Genomic DNA, 15,869 nt, shown 5'->3' on the forward strand with positions numbered 1-15,869 from the left:
CCTGATGCTTCAAAGGAAGCAGACTAAAAAAAAAAAAACCCAGAAAACATGGGGCGAGGGATCCCTTCCTGACCCCTGCAGCTGGCTGACTTAAATTTTGAAGGTCAGACTAGATGATCACAGGGGGCCCCTTCTGGCCTTATAATCTATGAATCTAAGACAACACCATGGCACCCTAGTTCTACCCTGAATGGATCCTCTACAGCAATAGTTCGGTTTCTGTACCTGTTCAGTTCTTGGACTTCTACCGAAGGGTATGTCTACACTGTAATCCCTGGGTGTGATTGCAGCTCAAACTGACATACCTGAGCTAGCTTTAATCTCGCTAGCTCAGGTCCTGGAATAACGAAGCCATGGCAGCACGAGCTTCAGCCTGGCTTATCCCCAGGAGTCATTACCCCAGGGTGCTAAGTGGGTTTGTCCAGCCCACGCTGATGTTCACACTGCTGTGTCTTCACTGCTCCGGGATCCAAGTGAGCTAGATTAAAGCTAGCTCAGGTATGTTGCCTTGAGATGCAATCATATCCCGTGATTAAAGTCTAGGCATACACTACGACTGCCAACAGGAATTGTGCATGAGACCAAATAGTTTCACATAAATCTAGTCACCAGTCATCAGCTGGTGACAACTCTCAGCCATCCCTGACCTGGGCTGAATTCAAGCCAGCGACCAGTAGATAAAAGGTATCCTATTGCCAAACCCATGAGCCGTCCAGTCTATCACAGTTTCATGCAATATGCTAAGGAAGACTACAATGTAGTATATTTACCTTTCAGTACCAAGCACCAAGGGAGCTAGTGAACAGGGGAGTTTGAGAGGGAGATCTCCCTGCTGAACAAGGTGTGAATGAGCTTGCTTGGCTTTTTGGCTGTTTGTTTTTCTCTTTCAGGTTACTGAAAGTTGAAGTGTCAATTAGGATTGTGTGTTTAGGGAGTGTCTGAGCCTTTGTTCCCTTGATCAGATTCAATCAGCCCTTGATCATCTTTGATCCCACTTGCAAGTGAAAAATTCTATTTTCTACATTATGACATGGGATGTGCAAAAGCAAGACTGGAATTCCACGTACCACAGGGACCATTCCGCTTCATATCCCAGCAAAGAGCGGAGATAACTCTTCAGTGATCTGAACACGTTGGGCTAAATTCAGCCTCACTATAAACATGCAGCACTCCAGTGAAGACCATGGCGTGGCACCTGCTTACACCAGGGCTGAATGTGGCTTGTAAAACTGATTTATATGAAACGGTGGGCCACTGCCAGAGCACAGAGTTTGCTACGCTGGATGAGACCATTTGTCTATCAAGTTGGGTGTCTTGCATTCATCAGTTATTAGGGTGAAAGGAATACTGTTATGAACAGCCTGTATAGACATTTCCAGTATAAATAAGACAATAAACAATAGTCTGGTGGCAGTAACAAGATATTAACTGGGCCTGCTGCAAATCATCAGGCACTGACACTCTAAAGCAGCATCTGGCCTTGGATCGCTTCCAGCTCTTAGCATTTCCAGGAACTGCCAATGCTTAAATTAATGGCATCTCATTAGAATCGAGGCCCTGACACAGTTTAATCTATTTACCATTAAATGACATATTTAGTTCACTGGACTGAAAATGTGTTTAACTCAGAGGGTTGTCTCTTAAATTAAAGCTCCAATCATAAAGGCATAGTGGAAGCAAACACTATTAAGGGTTGCACTGTAAATATAATGGGCCTGATTCTTGGCCACACTATGGGTGTTCTGTGGCAACTCAGTGGGATTTGGAGGATTACCCTTGTGTGAAGGGCATCCTGGGGAGTGCTGGGCCAGTCTGAGAGCTTGCCAGGGTGGATTGGGAGGGAGCCGAGGTAGACTGCTAAGGTGTTGCAGGGCTGGGGAAGGGGAAGCAGCGAATTCCGGGGGGAGGCGGGGTCGCAGCAAGTTAGAGACTGCATCTGCAGTGATGCATCAGGTCAGTGAGGGAGGAATTCGCTGGGGGTGAGAGAGGAAGGAAAACATCTCCCGTGATGGTCTAGATAATACTTAGTCCTGCAGGGGACTGGACTAGATGACCTCTCGAGGTTCCTTCCAGTTCTATGATTCTATGATGCATCGGAGCTGGAAAGATCTGTGCACAAAACTGTTGTCCCCACCCCTCACTGATCACCCAGTATGGGGTGTTCCCTAGAAGAAAATGGATGAAACCAAACATCCCACGGCCCGGTAACCCCTGGCTGCCAGAAAAGCCCTATGGGGCTGTGACCAGCTGGTTTAAGTCAGAGCAGCCTTCTGTTACACTGGATGAGAAAACAGAAGACTACAATAATTATAAATGAGTTCAACATTAAAATCCAGGAGGGCCCTCAGCACAGTGTGCTAAATGGAGGGGATTGCATGGTAATAGCATCCAGCTATCCTGTGTACACAGTAAGTACGTGGCTGCACATTAACCCCTACTTCTACTTCATATTCTGTCGTGCAGCCCGGCCTGGAATGCACCTACCGTTTCCTCCACCTGCTATTCTGATGTCACCTGCACACTCAAATCTCAGCTTTTCCTGGTTTCCTAGGACTAAACATCCCAGTCCAGGCACATACACAATCTGAACATTATCTCATGTTCTAAATGACAGACATTTTCTTTCTGCCCATCTGCCAAACTCTCCCCTCACCAAAAGCATGCTCTGTGGCAGGGGTGGGCAAACTTTTTGGGCCGAGGGCCACATCTGGGTGGGGAAATTGTATGCAGGGCCAGAGCAGGGGGTTGGGGTGTGGAGGGAGTGTGGGGTGTGGGAGGGGGTGCGGTGTGCGGTGTGCAGGAAGGGGCTTAGGGCAAGCGATTGGGGCAGATGAGGGGTGCTGGGTGTATGAGGGGGCTCAAGGAAGGGGGTTGGGGTGCAGAGTGCAGGAGGGGGCTCAGGGCAGGGGTGCAGGAGGGGTGCGGGGTGTACGAGGGGGCTCAGGGCAGGGAGCTGGAGTGCAGGCGGGGTGCAGAGGGGGCTCAGGGCAGGGGATTGGGGTGCACAGGGGTGCAAAGTGCAGCAGGGAGCTCAGGGCAGGGGGTTGGGGTGCAGGAGGGGTGCGGAGTGTATGAGGGGGCTCAGGGCAGGGAGCTGGAGTGCAGGCGGGGTGCGGAGGGGGCTCAGGACAGGGGGTTGGGGTGCAGGAGGGGTGCGGCGGGGGCTCAGGACAGGGGGTTGGGGTACACAGGGGTGCAGGGTGAAGTAGGGAGCTCAGGGCAGGGAGTTGCGAGGTGCAGGCAGGGGGCTTAGGGCAGGGAGTTGGGGGGCGGGGTGCAGGAGGGGTTTGGGCTCCGGGGTGGCATCAGAGCACACCGGGGCCCGGGCAGGCTCCCTGCCTGCCTGCCCTGTCCCCGGCCCCGCGCCGCTTCAGGAAGCGCTGCAACCCCTGGGGGGGAGAAGGGGCCGGGAGGAGGGCTCCGCATGCACTGCCCTTGCCGCGCCTCCAGGTACCTCCCCCAAGGGTCCCATTGGCCGCGGTTCCCTGTTCCCGGCCAATGGGAGCTGCAGGGGGCGGTGCCCGGAGGCAAGGGCAACACACAGAGGCCTCTGCCCCCCCACCCGGGGACCGCAGGGACGTGGTGCCGGCCGCTTCTGAGAGCGGCGTGGAGCCCACGGCGCCACAGGGGGCAATCCCGCAGGCTGGATCCAAAGCCCTGATGGGCCAGATCCAGCCCACAGGCCGTAGTTTGCCCACCCCTGATTTGTGGGCTATGGGAAGCTGCCTGCTGACATCCTTGCTTTGCACAGCTACCCCCCATAAGGACATGACATACTGTAATACCTTCCATCTGATCATCCAATTGTGCTTTATAGGCATCCATTAATCTAAACTCACAACCTCCCAGTGGGGCCAATAACTATTACTAGCCCTATATTACAAATGAGGAAACTGAGGCACAAAGGGTTCGGATTCCTGATCCTGTGAGGTGCTGCACATCCTCATCTTCCCAAAGTCTCCATCTCAACAGACTGCGCACTAAGTGACTTGCCCAAAGTCACAGAGGAAATCAGTGTCATGGCGGGAAGGAGCTCAGGTCTCTGATTTCAGTTCTATCCCTTAACCACAAAGTTATCCTTTTAAAACCTAGCACTGGTTTAATAATAATAATAATAATAATAAAAAAACCCTGACCTGCACAACAATTATGTTTCAATGTTTCCTTTTTTCTTGATTTTCCTAATATTTGTTCAGAGATTCAAAGACCCCAAGGAAGTCCTGTGATCATTTAAGTCTGACTTACTGCATACCATAGGCCAGAGAACTTCCCCTATAATAATTCCTTTTGAACTACAGTATTTCTCTTTTAAAAAATCCAAACTTAATTTCAAAATTGCCAGTGATGGAGAATCCACCATAACTCTTGGTAAATTGTTTGAATAGTTAATTGCCCTAATTGTTTTTGAACACTGGCAGGACATTCAGCACTACACAGACATAAAGGAAGAGACAATCTCTGCCCAGAGGAGCTTACAGTCTGAATCAGACAAAGACACCCACATCATATTTCAGTGCTTGTATAATTGTGAAGAACTACCCCATTGTAGACTTCAATCCAGTATGTGACTAGAGTAAAGTTTTCCAGCCTACGTGCCATACTGGCCTTAAGTGCGGATATGAGAAACTATGCAGACATACAGTGCCTTCCAAAAAGCATTCAGTTTTATAAATATTTGAGTTCTCTGATTTGAAAAACGGGCATGAATAAATAATCTCTCTAAGATTCCATGTAAAATACTTGAAAGTGCATTTAAATTATTTTTGGCCATGAGTAAAATCCAGTTCTAGTATTTCTGGAAAAGCTGCCAAACCCACCTGGGCTCACCCAGCTATGGGGTCTCACAAGTTTTAACGAGGCTGTCCTGAGAAAGAGATAAAATCAGGTCACTCTGGGAGGTCCTAGTTCTCTCCATCCCATCTCATATTTAAAACTGTGACGTTTGCAAATAAAATTCAGAAACTTTCCAAATCTACCTCACCAGCCAGTGATATGCACCAGACGTCACTTACACTCACAATTCCTCCAGTAAAAAACAACAAGGAGTCCTTGTGGCACCTTAGAGACTAACAAATTTATCGGGGCATAAGCTTTCGTGGGCTAAAACTTCATCAGATTCATAGAGTGGAAAATACAGAGACAGGTATAAATACACAGCACATGAAAAGATGGGAGTTGCCTTACCAAGTGGGGGCAGGGGAGGGGGAAGGAGTCACTGCTAACGAGCAATTCAATTAAGGTGGAAGTGGCCTATGCTCAACAGCTGACAAGAAGGGGTGAATACCAAGGGAGGAAAAATCACTTTTGTAGTGCTAATGAGGACAAGTGCTAATCAAGGTGTCCCATTTCAAACAGTTGACTACCACGTGAACACACATACACACACGCACGCACGCACGCAGGCTAAATTGGCAACAATTTCACTTGGGGTCCTTTCAGCACCTGGCCACAGAAGGTTGCCTTAGTACAGTGCCTGGCCTCCATGGACCAGAGGGGTAAGAGAGAGGAGCCAGGAGCCACTTGCAATATTGGGTGTCCCAACAAGAAGCCATGCTTCATGTTGCTGCCAAGCTGCCAGTGCACATTTAAACCAAGATTCAACCAGGAACAGTGAGGATTGGCATTTCATATTTGGCTGAGAACTTGGTTTGAGTCAGACGATTGGTTAACGGTGTTAAAGTTGGCCTTCAGCTACTCGCTAGCTCAAAGACTTTCTAAACTCTGGTAGTGCCTGACACGGAGACATGCTCCACCAACAGATTTGCAGAATAGACCATTTCACTGTGGATCACAATTAGGGGAGTATGCCAGTAACCTTCATCAAAATAACTTTTAAAAAGCCCTTCAAATGAACCACATGAGTTTATGTTAGACATTCTAAGCTACAAAACTAGGGGCAAGCAGTGGTGCCATCAAGGGTAATAGGTTATCATAGAAAATGGGGCTACTGGATGTATTCTAAAACTGTCTGGAATGGATCTTAACCTGTATTAAAAAAGAACTTACTTACATAGATAACTAAAAGGTGGCTAGTGATTTTAAGTTTTGATCTTCCATTTCTTACCTCTGCTTGTTCTTTGACTTCTTGGAGCACAGTGATGATATCACATTTTGCCTTTACAGATGATAAAACAGATTGCAATTTCTGCTGGTCCAGGGTTGAGACTAATAGCTGAGCCAAGCTAAAAATAATATACACATAAATGTAAAACGCAGCATTATATTTCTGTCAGAATGAAGGGATATGTTTCAATACCAAGTACAGTATATTTCACATTAGCATCAATTACCTGGGCTTTATTTCACCACTTTTGTTACTTTTATTTCTTTAAATGGTGAAAAACATTTTTCAGATGTACCTTCCATTACAGCATCTTCACTTTAGGCAATTTACACATCTGATTGCACACACAAATCAAGTGGTTAACTGTCGAAATGCTGTATACTGCGAGTGCAAAAAGGGCCTGGAAATCAAGCCCTATATCTTTCTTTAAGATTTTAACCACCAACAGAATAAAACAAAGGGAGATTATTTTTAAAAATATTGCTATTAGAGTGTCAGTGAGCTCAGTCATTGCCATGTTAGGAAAAGTGGACTACAGTGACAGGCTCCCATGTAAGTTGGGCAAGGGACAACAATTATCTCATTTTAGATTACAAAAGAGAGAGAGAGAGAGAGAGAGAGAGAGAGTGTGTGTGTGTGTTAAAGGAAAGAAAGTGAAGGAGGGCTTGAGAGAAGGGAAATGTGGAATCTCTTCTAAACTGCTCAGCACCCTAAAATCCCAATGGCTTCATTTCAGTGCCTTGACCTAAGTGAATGTTGAGGGTACTCAGGAATTTTCAAAAGGCACTCAGCACCTCATGGGATCCAGCCCGTTTTATACAGGGCATTACAGACACTACTGAAATGCAGCCACTTCTGCAGTGTTCCTCATCAAACAGCCATAATATACAATACTTCTCAAAAATAAAGTTTGAGAAACACTGTGTCCAACTGATAGCGGAGTGAGGACTTGATCTAAAGCCATTCCATTGAAATATAATTAACTTCAATGGGCTTGCGATTAGGCCCTACATAACTGGAAGTTTTGCCTGAGAAAAGACTGCAGGAATGACGAGAACAATATTTCAGGAAATGCTTTTTCAATCAATAACCACAGACCATTAAACTAACCTGATTGACCAGCTTTTTTCTGATGGCTTCCTATCTGGGGAGCTGTCATGTGGTACATCATCGTCAGATGTTGACCCAGGAGTCCCCGAGCCACTATTCCAAGGACTACTCCCTTTAGAACATAGCCGATTCATTTTTGCAAGGTTGGAGAGGGCAGAAGATGCATTCAGATTTGAAACGCTCTCAACAGGCAGGCCGAGTGATTTCTTGGGTGTAATTTCCAGTTCTGTTTTGAAATGGGTGGCCTCGGGTTCCACTGAGAAGTCCTCATTGCACAACTTGTCAAGATCTGGCATGCTCAATGCTCTGAGCTCTCTGAGCTTCATGCGAGACAGTGACTGCCTGCCGTAACCCCTGCTTCTTCGGATGTGAGGTGTGTTGGGTGATGAGACATGCAGATCTCCTGAAGTGTCTTCTCCCTTGCTTTTCTTTAAATGAGTGTCGTCTTTGCTGCTGTCTGCTGAATTCTGCTGTACATGTGTTAAGATTACATTTGTTTGCGATTTCTGGGGATATGTTGGACTTTGACTGTCACTGCATGAACTCAAACTTCGCCTCAATGTCTGCACTGCATCGTTTGTGCTGGTACTGCTTATGGAGGATATCCCACTAGATGCTCGTCTACCAACGTGTAGTTTAGAACTCATGGAGGTTGAATGTATGTCTATAGCTTTAACAACTGGTCTATCGAAATTTGCCAGATTCTCAAAAGATTTGATCCTCTGTTTCACAGAGAAAGATGAGGTAGATTCTTGTGGCCAGTTCAGTTCATAATAATAATAATTTCTCTTGAAAATTTTTAGTTTATCTGTGGCAAGACAGCTATTTTCATTAGCTAAAGAGAGCTGCTCCAGGCTTGGTTTCTGGACACTTTGGGGAGTGTGTATTTGCTCTTTTCCATCCTGGGTGCCCTGGCCATTCAGCACCCTGAGATGGACAATTTTTAGCATCCCTGAAACATTGCTCTGAACACCTTGCACGGGGTGTGCTGAAACACCTATAACATTATTGTCCTCTCTCAAATGACGTGACAACTGGGCTGGCATTGAGTAAGTCCTCGTCACGGTTTTGGATGCACTGTGTTGATTTCCATCCCCAACGGTATCTACTTGAGTGAAATACTGGCCATCCCTTATCTCCTCAGTTACCTGGCTGACCTTTGTATTGGTAACTTCTGCCTTTTCCAACAACGGCCGCTCTGATGATGGTGCTAGGGAGGAACAGGAGGAGGATAACCTCACCTCAATGAACGTGCGTTGAATTTCCTGGCCTTCTGGCTGCTCCTGCTGCATTGGGGGAGAACTCAGTGAGGAGGAGTCATTGTTACAGACTCCTAGGTTTTGAGGACCTACTTGCTGAATATCACCTTCATCGTAACTGCTGTTTATCAGGTTTATGCCTGTGCCATGGTTTTCAGCTCTCTCTTTGACATACTCACCTTTCAGCATCTGCTTAGGAGAGGTAGTTACTTTGGTCAGATCTTCCCTAGCTTTGAAATCACCAACATCAATCTTAATTCCCTTCTCATTACACACATCCTGCTGCACTGAAGCCTGCCTTTCTTTTTGTTTTTCACCTCCTCTCTGATGCTCTGTCTCCCCAGCAACGCTTAGCTCACCATTGCCCCTGGATTGCTTTTCATTGTTTTCCACTGGGCTGCTGCTGCCATTCAACACAGGTAGCGATGTTTCTTCAGGCACAGCTAGAGATGGTTTATTTTCTTGCTCAGATTTAAGAGTCTTTGAGACTGGTGGGGTGCTCTTGCCAGGTTCCACGTTTGTAGGGAGATTACGGGACACAGAAACTTTCTTTCCTAGAAGCTTGGGTGATAACTGTGGAGAAATGGAAGTTCTTCTCTGATCAGTCCCACTAGCTTTTGCAGGATTAAAGCTCGGAGCTTCTGAATTTGCCTTTGTTTTACTTTTGATAGTGAGGCCCTTTAGCTTTGGTCCTATTTTGGCTCTCTGACTATTTAAAAGTGTTTCCACAATAGTCCTTTGGGCCATTGCCTTAATTTCTTGATGCGATTTTTTCTGTGCGGTGGGGCTGTGCGGTACTGTAACTCCTTTGCTGTAGCTTGTGCTGGAGCTTTGGATTTTTGCATTAGAACTTCTTCCCAATGGCATACCATTAACTTTTTCATTTTTCCCTGCCAAGTCCTGGGTCGTACCAGCCTTAGTTAGATCTTTTGATTTAGTAGGAGTGGGTGACCTGGACGTGAGGGTTGATCTTTGTGATAGAGTGTCTATCCGATTACTATCTGTTTTATTCAAATTAGCCAAACTGTTTGTTTCCTTCTTTGTCAAAGCAGAATGATAACTAACCTTGTGATTGCACTCATTAGTCACCAGTTCACTTTCAAATTTGGATCCTTGTTCTTTATCATGTTGTTCTTTGTCCAGCAAATTGCTTTCCAAGCCATTCACCTTCCCAGTAGTGCAGAAACTCATATTTTTGCTTTGCAAAGCCATATCATCTTTGGAAGACTCACACGGTTTCACAGATTTTTCACTGTTCTCCAAGCCCATTCTGTTTTCTGTACTTAAGGCACCGTTGTTATGGAAGGAGCAAACTGGATGAATACCCAATGGAGGTGTGAGGGTATCTTTATCTGGTAGAGAAACTGAGGGAAAAGAATGTAAGGGAGTAGCCGGAACAATATTTAAATGCTGTGGGGTGTGTAGAATTGAATTACATTGATCTTCTAGTATAAATGGAGCTTTGTCATTGTTTGTATCCAGTGAACTATATACCGCACAGCTCTCTGTTTGTAAAACTTTTGCCGTGTGAGGGGATGGTGGGGAATGATGAAATACACTTCTAGCAGACGTGAGCTGCTGATGCTCCTGAACGGGCTGTTGGGGCTCATTATTCACGCAGCAAATTTCAATTTGCTCCTCATCTGACTCTATAACATTGCAGGTTTCAGAGGATTTACCATCGGCAGATGGCAAGAGCAAACCGTCACCAGTAGAATCTGGGGCTTCGGTGAGAGATTCCGTGTCTGAATGGGAATCCTCTGCAGCACCATACATTGATTTTGGAAATGATTCATTTCTTGTATCTTCCACAGAGTCTGCTGCAGGCAAATCATCTACACTTAAACTGCTAAAATTCCTAGAATAGTTATTTAAGCAGCTTTTATTCACAGTAAAAAGCTTTCCTGTATTAATGGAATGCAGTACTGATAACCCCAAAATCCCCTGTGCGTCAGCGGCATAATTCACAGTTTTTTCAGGCAGCTCCTTCTTTGCTATATCTGGCTCAGAATTAGTAGAACAACCTTCCTCTGGCTCACAACTGCACTCGGCAGTGTACTCATCTCTGGGGCTTGCTACTGTCAGTAGCGACTGAGAAGTTCTATCCTCTGAAGAATTCAATTTGCTGACGAAGTCATCAATATCAGTGATTGGGCTCACAGCACAGTCCTTGACACAGCTGACCTCTGAGGCACCTGCTTGCACCTCTTCGGTCTTGGCATCAGGTGGCAGCATTGTTCTCTTTGTGACATTGTCTGGATTTTCATTTTGTAAAGTCTTTTCTTCACATTTCCCAGAACTGGTTTCTTCTTCAGCTACAAGGATGCTGCAGGGGTCAGCCTGATCTGAACCATCTGTCCCTGAAGACATGAGGAGGTTTGTAAGTCTGTCCACAGCTGTATCAAGATAAAAAGGGGGGGGGCGGGGAAGCAAATAAAACACTTAACTCTGATTAGTTACATTAATGGAATGTTACACACAAAATATCATGTTCTTACTGCAAAAATAGATACACGTATATTCCGGCTAGATGTTTCCCTATAGCTCTGCCCTTCTTTTCTCCTGTAATGACTCTTAAATTTCCAGAAATAATCATATTCCAGCTGGATCAGAATAATATATGCGGGGAGGGGGGACTTATTTTTAGTGAGTAATTATGATTTGTTTCATTCTTAACTTTGATGGTTAGTATTCTGTTTACATTTCAAAAAGTGTAAGTACATAGCCAGTTGGGCCTGGCTGTGTTCATTCCCATTAACCCTAGAACAAAGAGGAGAAATACACAGTACCAGGCTGAAATAAATTGCACTGAATACCTGAAGACTAGTGCACTAATCAGAAGTGCTTCGGTGCTGCAGTGATGAGAAATTGTAGAAATGCTTTGGCTTTGGTCCTGTGAGCACTCGTGCATATGCTTAATTTTACACATGTGAGTAAGGTTATGGGGGCATAAGTGTTTATGGGATTGTGGTCTTAGATCTTCTCTTTCATCTCATGAACATTCAGCCCACTCGCAGGCAATTTATTGACTGCCCACAACTCCATCCACTGATCCATCCACACATTCCAACTCATCCAGTTTGCTCAGTTACATCACAGATGACAGCACGGAGGTGGGTTGTGTAAGGAGTAAGTATACAGGGATTGGGAAGAGTTTCTGGCAAAATGGAGGAAATACCAGAGGAAGGAGGCAGGGGAGAAAGGGAAGCATGCTCTTGGGAAAAGCGCCAACCTACCCATATCCCTGCTGCCACAAGCCTCCGCAATGTTTGGGCTAGCCTAGGGATTGAGGAATGGGACTTCCTGGCCTGCCAGAAAACCCTTTAAAAACTACTGGTATCTAAGCATCACTCATTTGGAAGCTAGTTAGAACTCTAAGTATTAACAGTTGAACAAATAAGAGTGTATTTTAGCTAAGATAAAAAAAAAAGGTAGTGCTGCTCCTGAATGTGCAACATGTACTGTTCTTTTCAAACACTGTCTGCCACACTGCATAATTCATTTAAATTGTAGATACAAGCATACTGCAGGATAAGCATAAAACTTCTTAGTGGGTAGAACTACATATCAACATTTCCACCTAAACAAGAAACAACTCTTTATAACAAAAATGCACATAGCCATTTCAACAAGATTCAAGCACTACACTTCTGTTTTTACACTTTCTTTCTGAGCAGTAGAACTTTCTGATTTACCAAGAAAGAGCCTGGATTTCATTATTTTACTATCTGATCACAAAATACAACTTAAACTTCACATTTTAAGAGACAGATCTGACTAAAAGGATCAGAGTATTTAAAAGCTTTAGACTATCTTATGCATAGTCAAATTAACTTGTCATTTATCAACAAGACATTGACGGCAAATTTGATTGTCATGCTTGACCCTAATACTTCCATAATTAAATTCCCTGATGGGTTAACTTGACTCCGCATTAGATGGTTAAAAGCTCTAAATACTCTGATACTTTTTGTCAAATATTTTGGAGCTATTATTTTAAATGTGAGCGTTAAACCTTCAGGTCAGGATGATGAAACAGCACTTCATGATGACATGTTATAAATGACTGAAAATCTGTCTCCGTAATGAAATGCTTTATCATCAACATCAATACATACACATACACCACTTTTTCTGAATTATCTTAGATGCCAGGTCAGCAAAACACCTTATCAAGCTTTTCTCACTCACATATTCAAAACCAACAGTATAAGAGTAAAAAAATGCTCTCACCTGATACTGTCTTTTGCACCTCTAGTGTTACAGACATGGGGAGATTCTGTATGAACAGACAGATTTCCTGGGATGTCATTCCACTGATTGGGGTACTGTTGATGGATAAAATCTCATCTCCTACTGTCAGCTTTCCCATTGATCCCTAATATGGTTACCGAGATAAATTAATGTAAATACCTGAGAGTCTTTATCACAGAAGCAGAGGGCATAGCTTGCAGTACAAGCATAAATGTTTTACAACCAATCTCCCAGTTTCCAGTGGTTACAGAAGGCAGAACACTGGCATTAATATACTCAGTTTACAGACCAGTAAAGTGAGGAACAGAATGTCGCTCACGCTTTGTGGTTAGCAAGCAGGAGATCTGATGACAGAAGGAACCTCCCAGTCTTTGTGACTCTGCACAGAGACCAAGTACCTCTCAGTGAAGATGTTGGAGGTGTTGGTGGCTCCCAAAGAGGGTGGTATGAGGAAGAGGTCATGGTATTCTGGCTGAATGAACCATAGTTTCTCTAGGATCTCCCAAAGCAGTGCTGCCTCCTAGTTATCACCTCCCCACATCTGACCAGGAACTTGGGACCGTACTCAACTCCCATTAAACCAAGTTGAATCTTTTCATTGCCTTAAAAAGGAGCTGGTATCAGGCCTTTAAGGCATAGGCTAAATATATTCCCCAAGGTTACACAATGAATCAGTGGTTAAGATAGGAATAGGGATCCAGGAATCATGACTCTCAGACCCCTGTCCAAACCACTATGCCATACCCCCTCACAACAGTAAAGATTCTCTAAATCAGCGAAGAACACTGTTACACGTTGTTCACACAAAAATTCTTCATACAGTTGAACAATTTGCCTAAGGTCAGCATTCTGTACACATGTCAAGCAATTATCCCCACTGTAACAAGCACAGATAAAGTGCAGAGTAGATAAATAAATAAATAAATAAAATAGGAGAGAATGGTTACATCCTAAATTGCAATATAATTCTTGCCTATTAATAAGCAATGTACATTTTATCATTAATACTTAATGTTTCTAAATCACTTCTCTTCCTTACATAAAGCTTCTTTTGTTTCTGGCAAAGTAGAAAAATTGTAGTGAGCCCTGAAACAATATGACTAATATGGATTATTTCATTTTGGTATATTTTTGCCTGTTGACTTCTTCAAGCTTAAATCAGATGGGGCATGACTATGTCTCTAAAACATGTAGTTTAATGGCATATTAGAAAGATAAGGAATGATACTTTTTTTCCCAATGGAGGTAAATCTCTCGTTTGCATGCCTGTGTAAAATCTCACTTATCAAATATTAATCTCCACAAAGAGAAACCCAGGAGTAAACATCCACAAAGTGACTTATATTTTTAAAATGTTACCCTTTCAGCTGCTCCGCCTGATCGTAAACCTGTTACCACAACTCTTATGGGAGTGGCCTGGATCTCCAAATCCAGGCCAAATGATTCATCTTCATTCCGCAGCAGATTAACTGTTTCAGCATTGCTCTGCCTGGGGATGTCGGGTGTTTCAGTCTTTTTGCTGTGTGGAAGTGTCCTGGCAATGGGCTTATGACAGGAACCAGGCTCCTCCATCTTCTGCCTGGGGAGATTGCGGCACTCCGTGCTCATCATGCTTTTCACTCTTGTGACTGCTTTGTGCTCCAGTTTAGGGGATCTCACAGATTCAAGCTGTGCCTCTCGGAGCTCCTTCACTCCCAGATTAGTAGGATGAATCTCAGGCATATCTGAGCAATCAAGTGCTTTGATCTGAAAGAAGGACAAGTCCACCGTTTGCTCTAGGGCACTCTCCTCAGACACCAAGGTGTTGCTGAACACAGGGCTAGCCTCCTTACTGCCAGGGTGTCGAGACAATTCACCATCCTGGCCTTCATCATCAACTTCAGCGGAAGAGGTTGCGATGACAATGCCAGAGTCTTCCTTGGCGTTTTTCTGGCTCTTGTCCCTCTGGCTCCTTTGGAAGTGGACCTCTTCTTGCTTGACAAAATCATCCTCGTCGCTAACATCACCATCATAGAAAACAACTCTTCTCTGCCTCAGCAGTGGGCTGCGGACAGACTTGGGACTACCATTAAGGCTCCCCTGTTGGGCAAATTCCACGTGCTTGTTGAAAAGACCAGGTGACTTTCCACTGGTTGATGAAGCAAGACTGTCCACTTTGGTTGTTCCTGCTTCTTTAGCAGCTAGAAAAGAATTGATTACATTTTTAATTGCGCTTATTGGACTAGTTTTATGCTGAGCATTCTACTGCAGCCACTTTAAACGAGACACGCTTGTTTGCAACAGAGGATTGTCGCTGTGTCTGTGTAGAAAGGCTGAGCTGTTTTTCCATGTCCTCCACTCTATACCTACCATACAAAAGCACCAGAAATGAAAGATGGTCTTGTGATTTATGGGTGCTTCCTGTTCTTATTCTCAGCCTGTTTCTGAACCAGGACTGTGCCCACAAGAAGAAAAGGGAGCACACACACATTTATTTTTTAAATTCAAACAGTGGAAAATCCTTGTAATTCTGCTTCTATCTATGCAAAGAACTGACCTAATCGATGCACAGTGAGAGAGAGAAAGACACTCCAACAAAACACAAGCACACAATCTGTTTCATTCTAAAGGCTGGGTGATCTAAGACTTCCTAGTCATACCCTTCTTATCAAAAACTACATATACAATATATATTCATATGGATATAATATAATACAAGCTTATTTTGTGTAGTGTCTTTCACACAAACCCATATCCAAAATTGATTTGTTGAGTTAAATAATGAAATTTCAGAGATAAATACTGGCAAAGGCAGAGACTGTCTGAGAAGCATAGAAATATATCTGCTCTCCCATGCCTATGCGGTTCGTGAATTGAGATGGAGACTCAGTATGGAAGAGAAACAAGACTGTTCCAGGTAGACCATAGAGAGGAGAAAGATCTCACAAACGTGCAAAATATTTTATGGCAGCACCATATATTCTGGTGTAAAGACAAAGTTTCATGTACCTGAGATATTTAAGACTGGTCTGATTTAAATGTAATCAATCAGATAATCACTAGTGGCTTGATTAACTCGCAGTGATAACTTAGATTTGGTCAGCCAAACCAATAATATAAATTCATTCTCTAGTCAACTAGTCAGAGTTGCAATCCAGTAATACACTGCGTACATTGTATTTAGATTCCTTCTTTCATTTTCT

The 15,869-nt window shown here is 44.1% G+C and overlaps 1 protein-coding gene across 1 annotated transcript in view; it reads right to left on the reverse strand.

Moving 5' to 3' along the window:
* Positions 1–15,869, reverse strand: part of PDZD2 (PDZ domain containing 2) — a 200,689-nt gene that overhangs the window by 14,032 nt on the left and 170,788 nt on the right. The window contains exons 17-20 of the mRNA XM_024199800.1: positions 14,047–14,867; positions 12,667–12,811; positions 7,175–10,829; positions 6,065–6,182 (exon numbers count right to left, since the gene is read on the reverse strand). Coding sequence (XP_024055568.1) covers positions 6,065–6,182; positions 7,175–10,829; positions 12,667–12,811; positions 14,047–14,867 — 4,739 coding nt within the window. The remainder of the gene's footprint in view (positions 1–6,064; positions 6,183–7,174; positions 10,830–12,666; positions 12,812–14,046; positions 14,868–15,869) is intronic.

The sequence above is a fragment of the Terrapene carolina genome, unplaced genomic scaffold (assembly GCF_002925995.2).
Source record: "Terrapene carolina triunguis isolate 2854851 unplaced genomic scaffold, T_m_triunguis-2.0 Scaffold411, whole genome shotgun sequence".
Lineage (NCBI taxonomy): Eukaryota > Metazoa > Chordata > Testudines > Emydidae > Terrapene > Terrapene triunguis.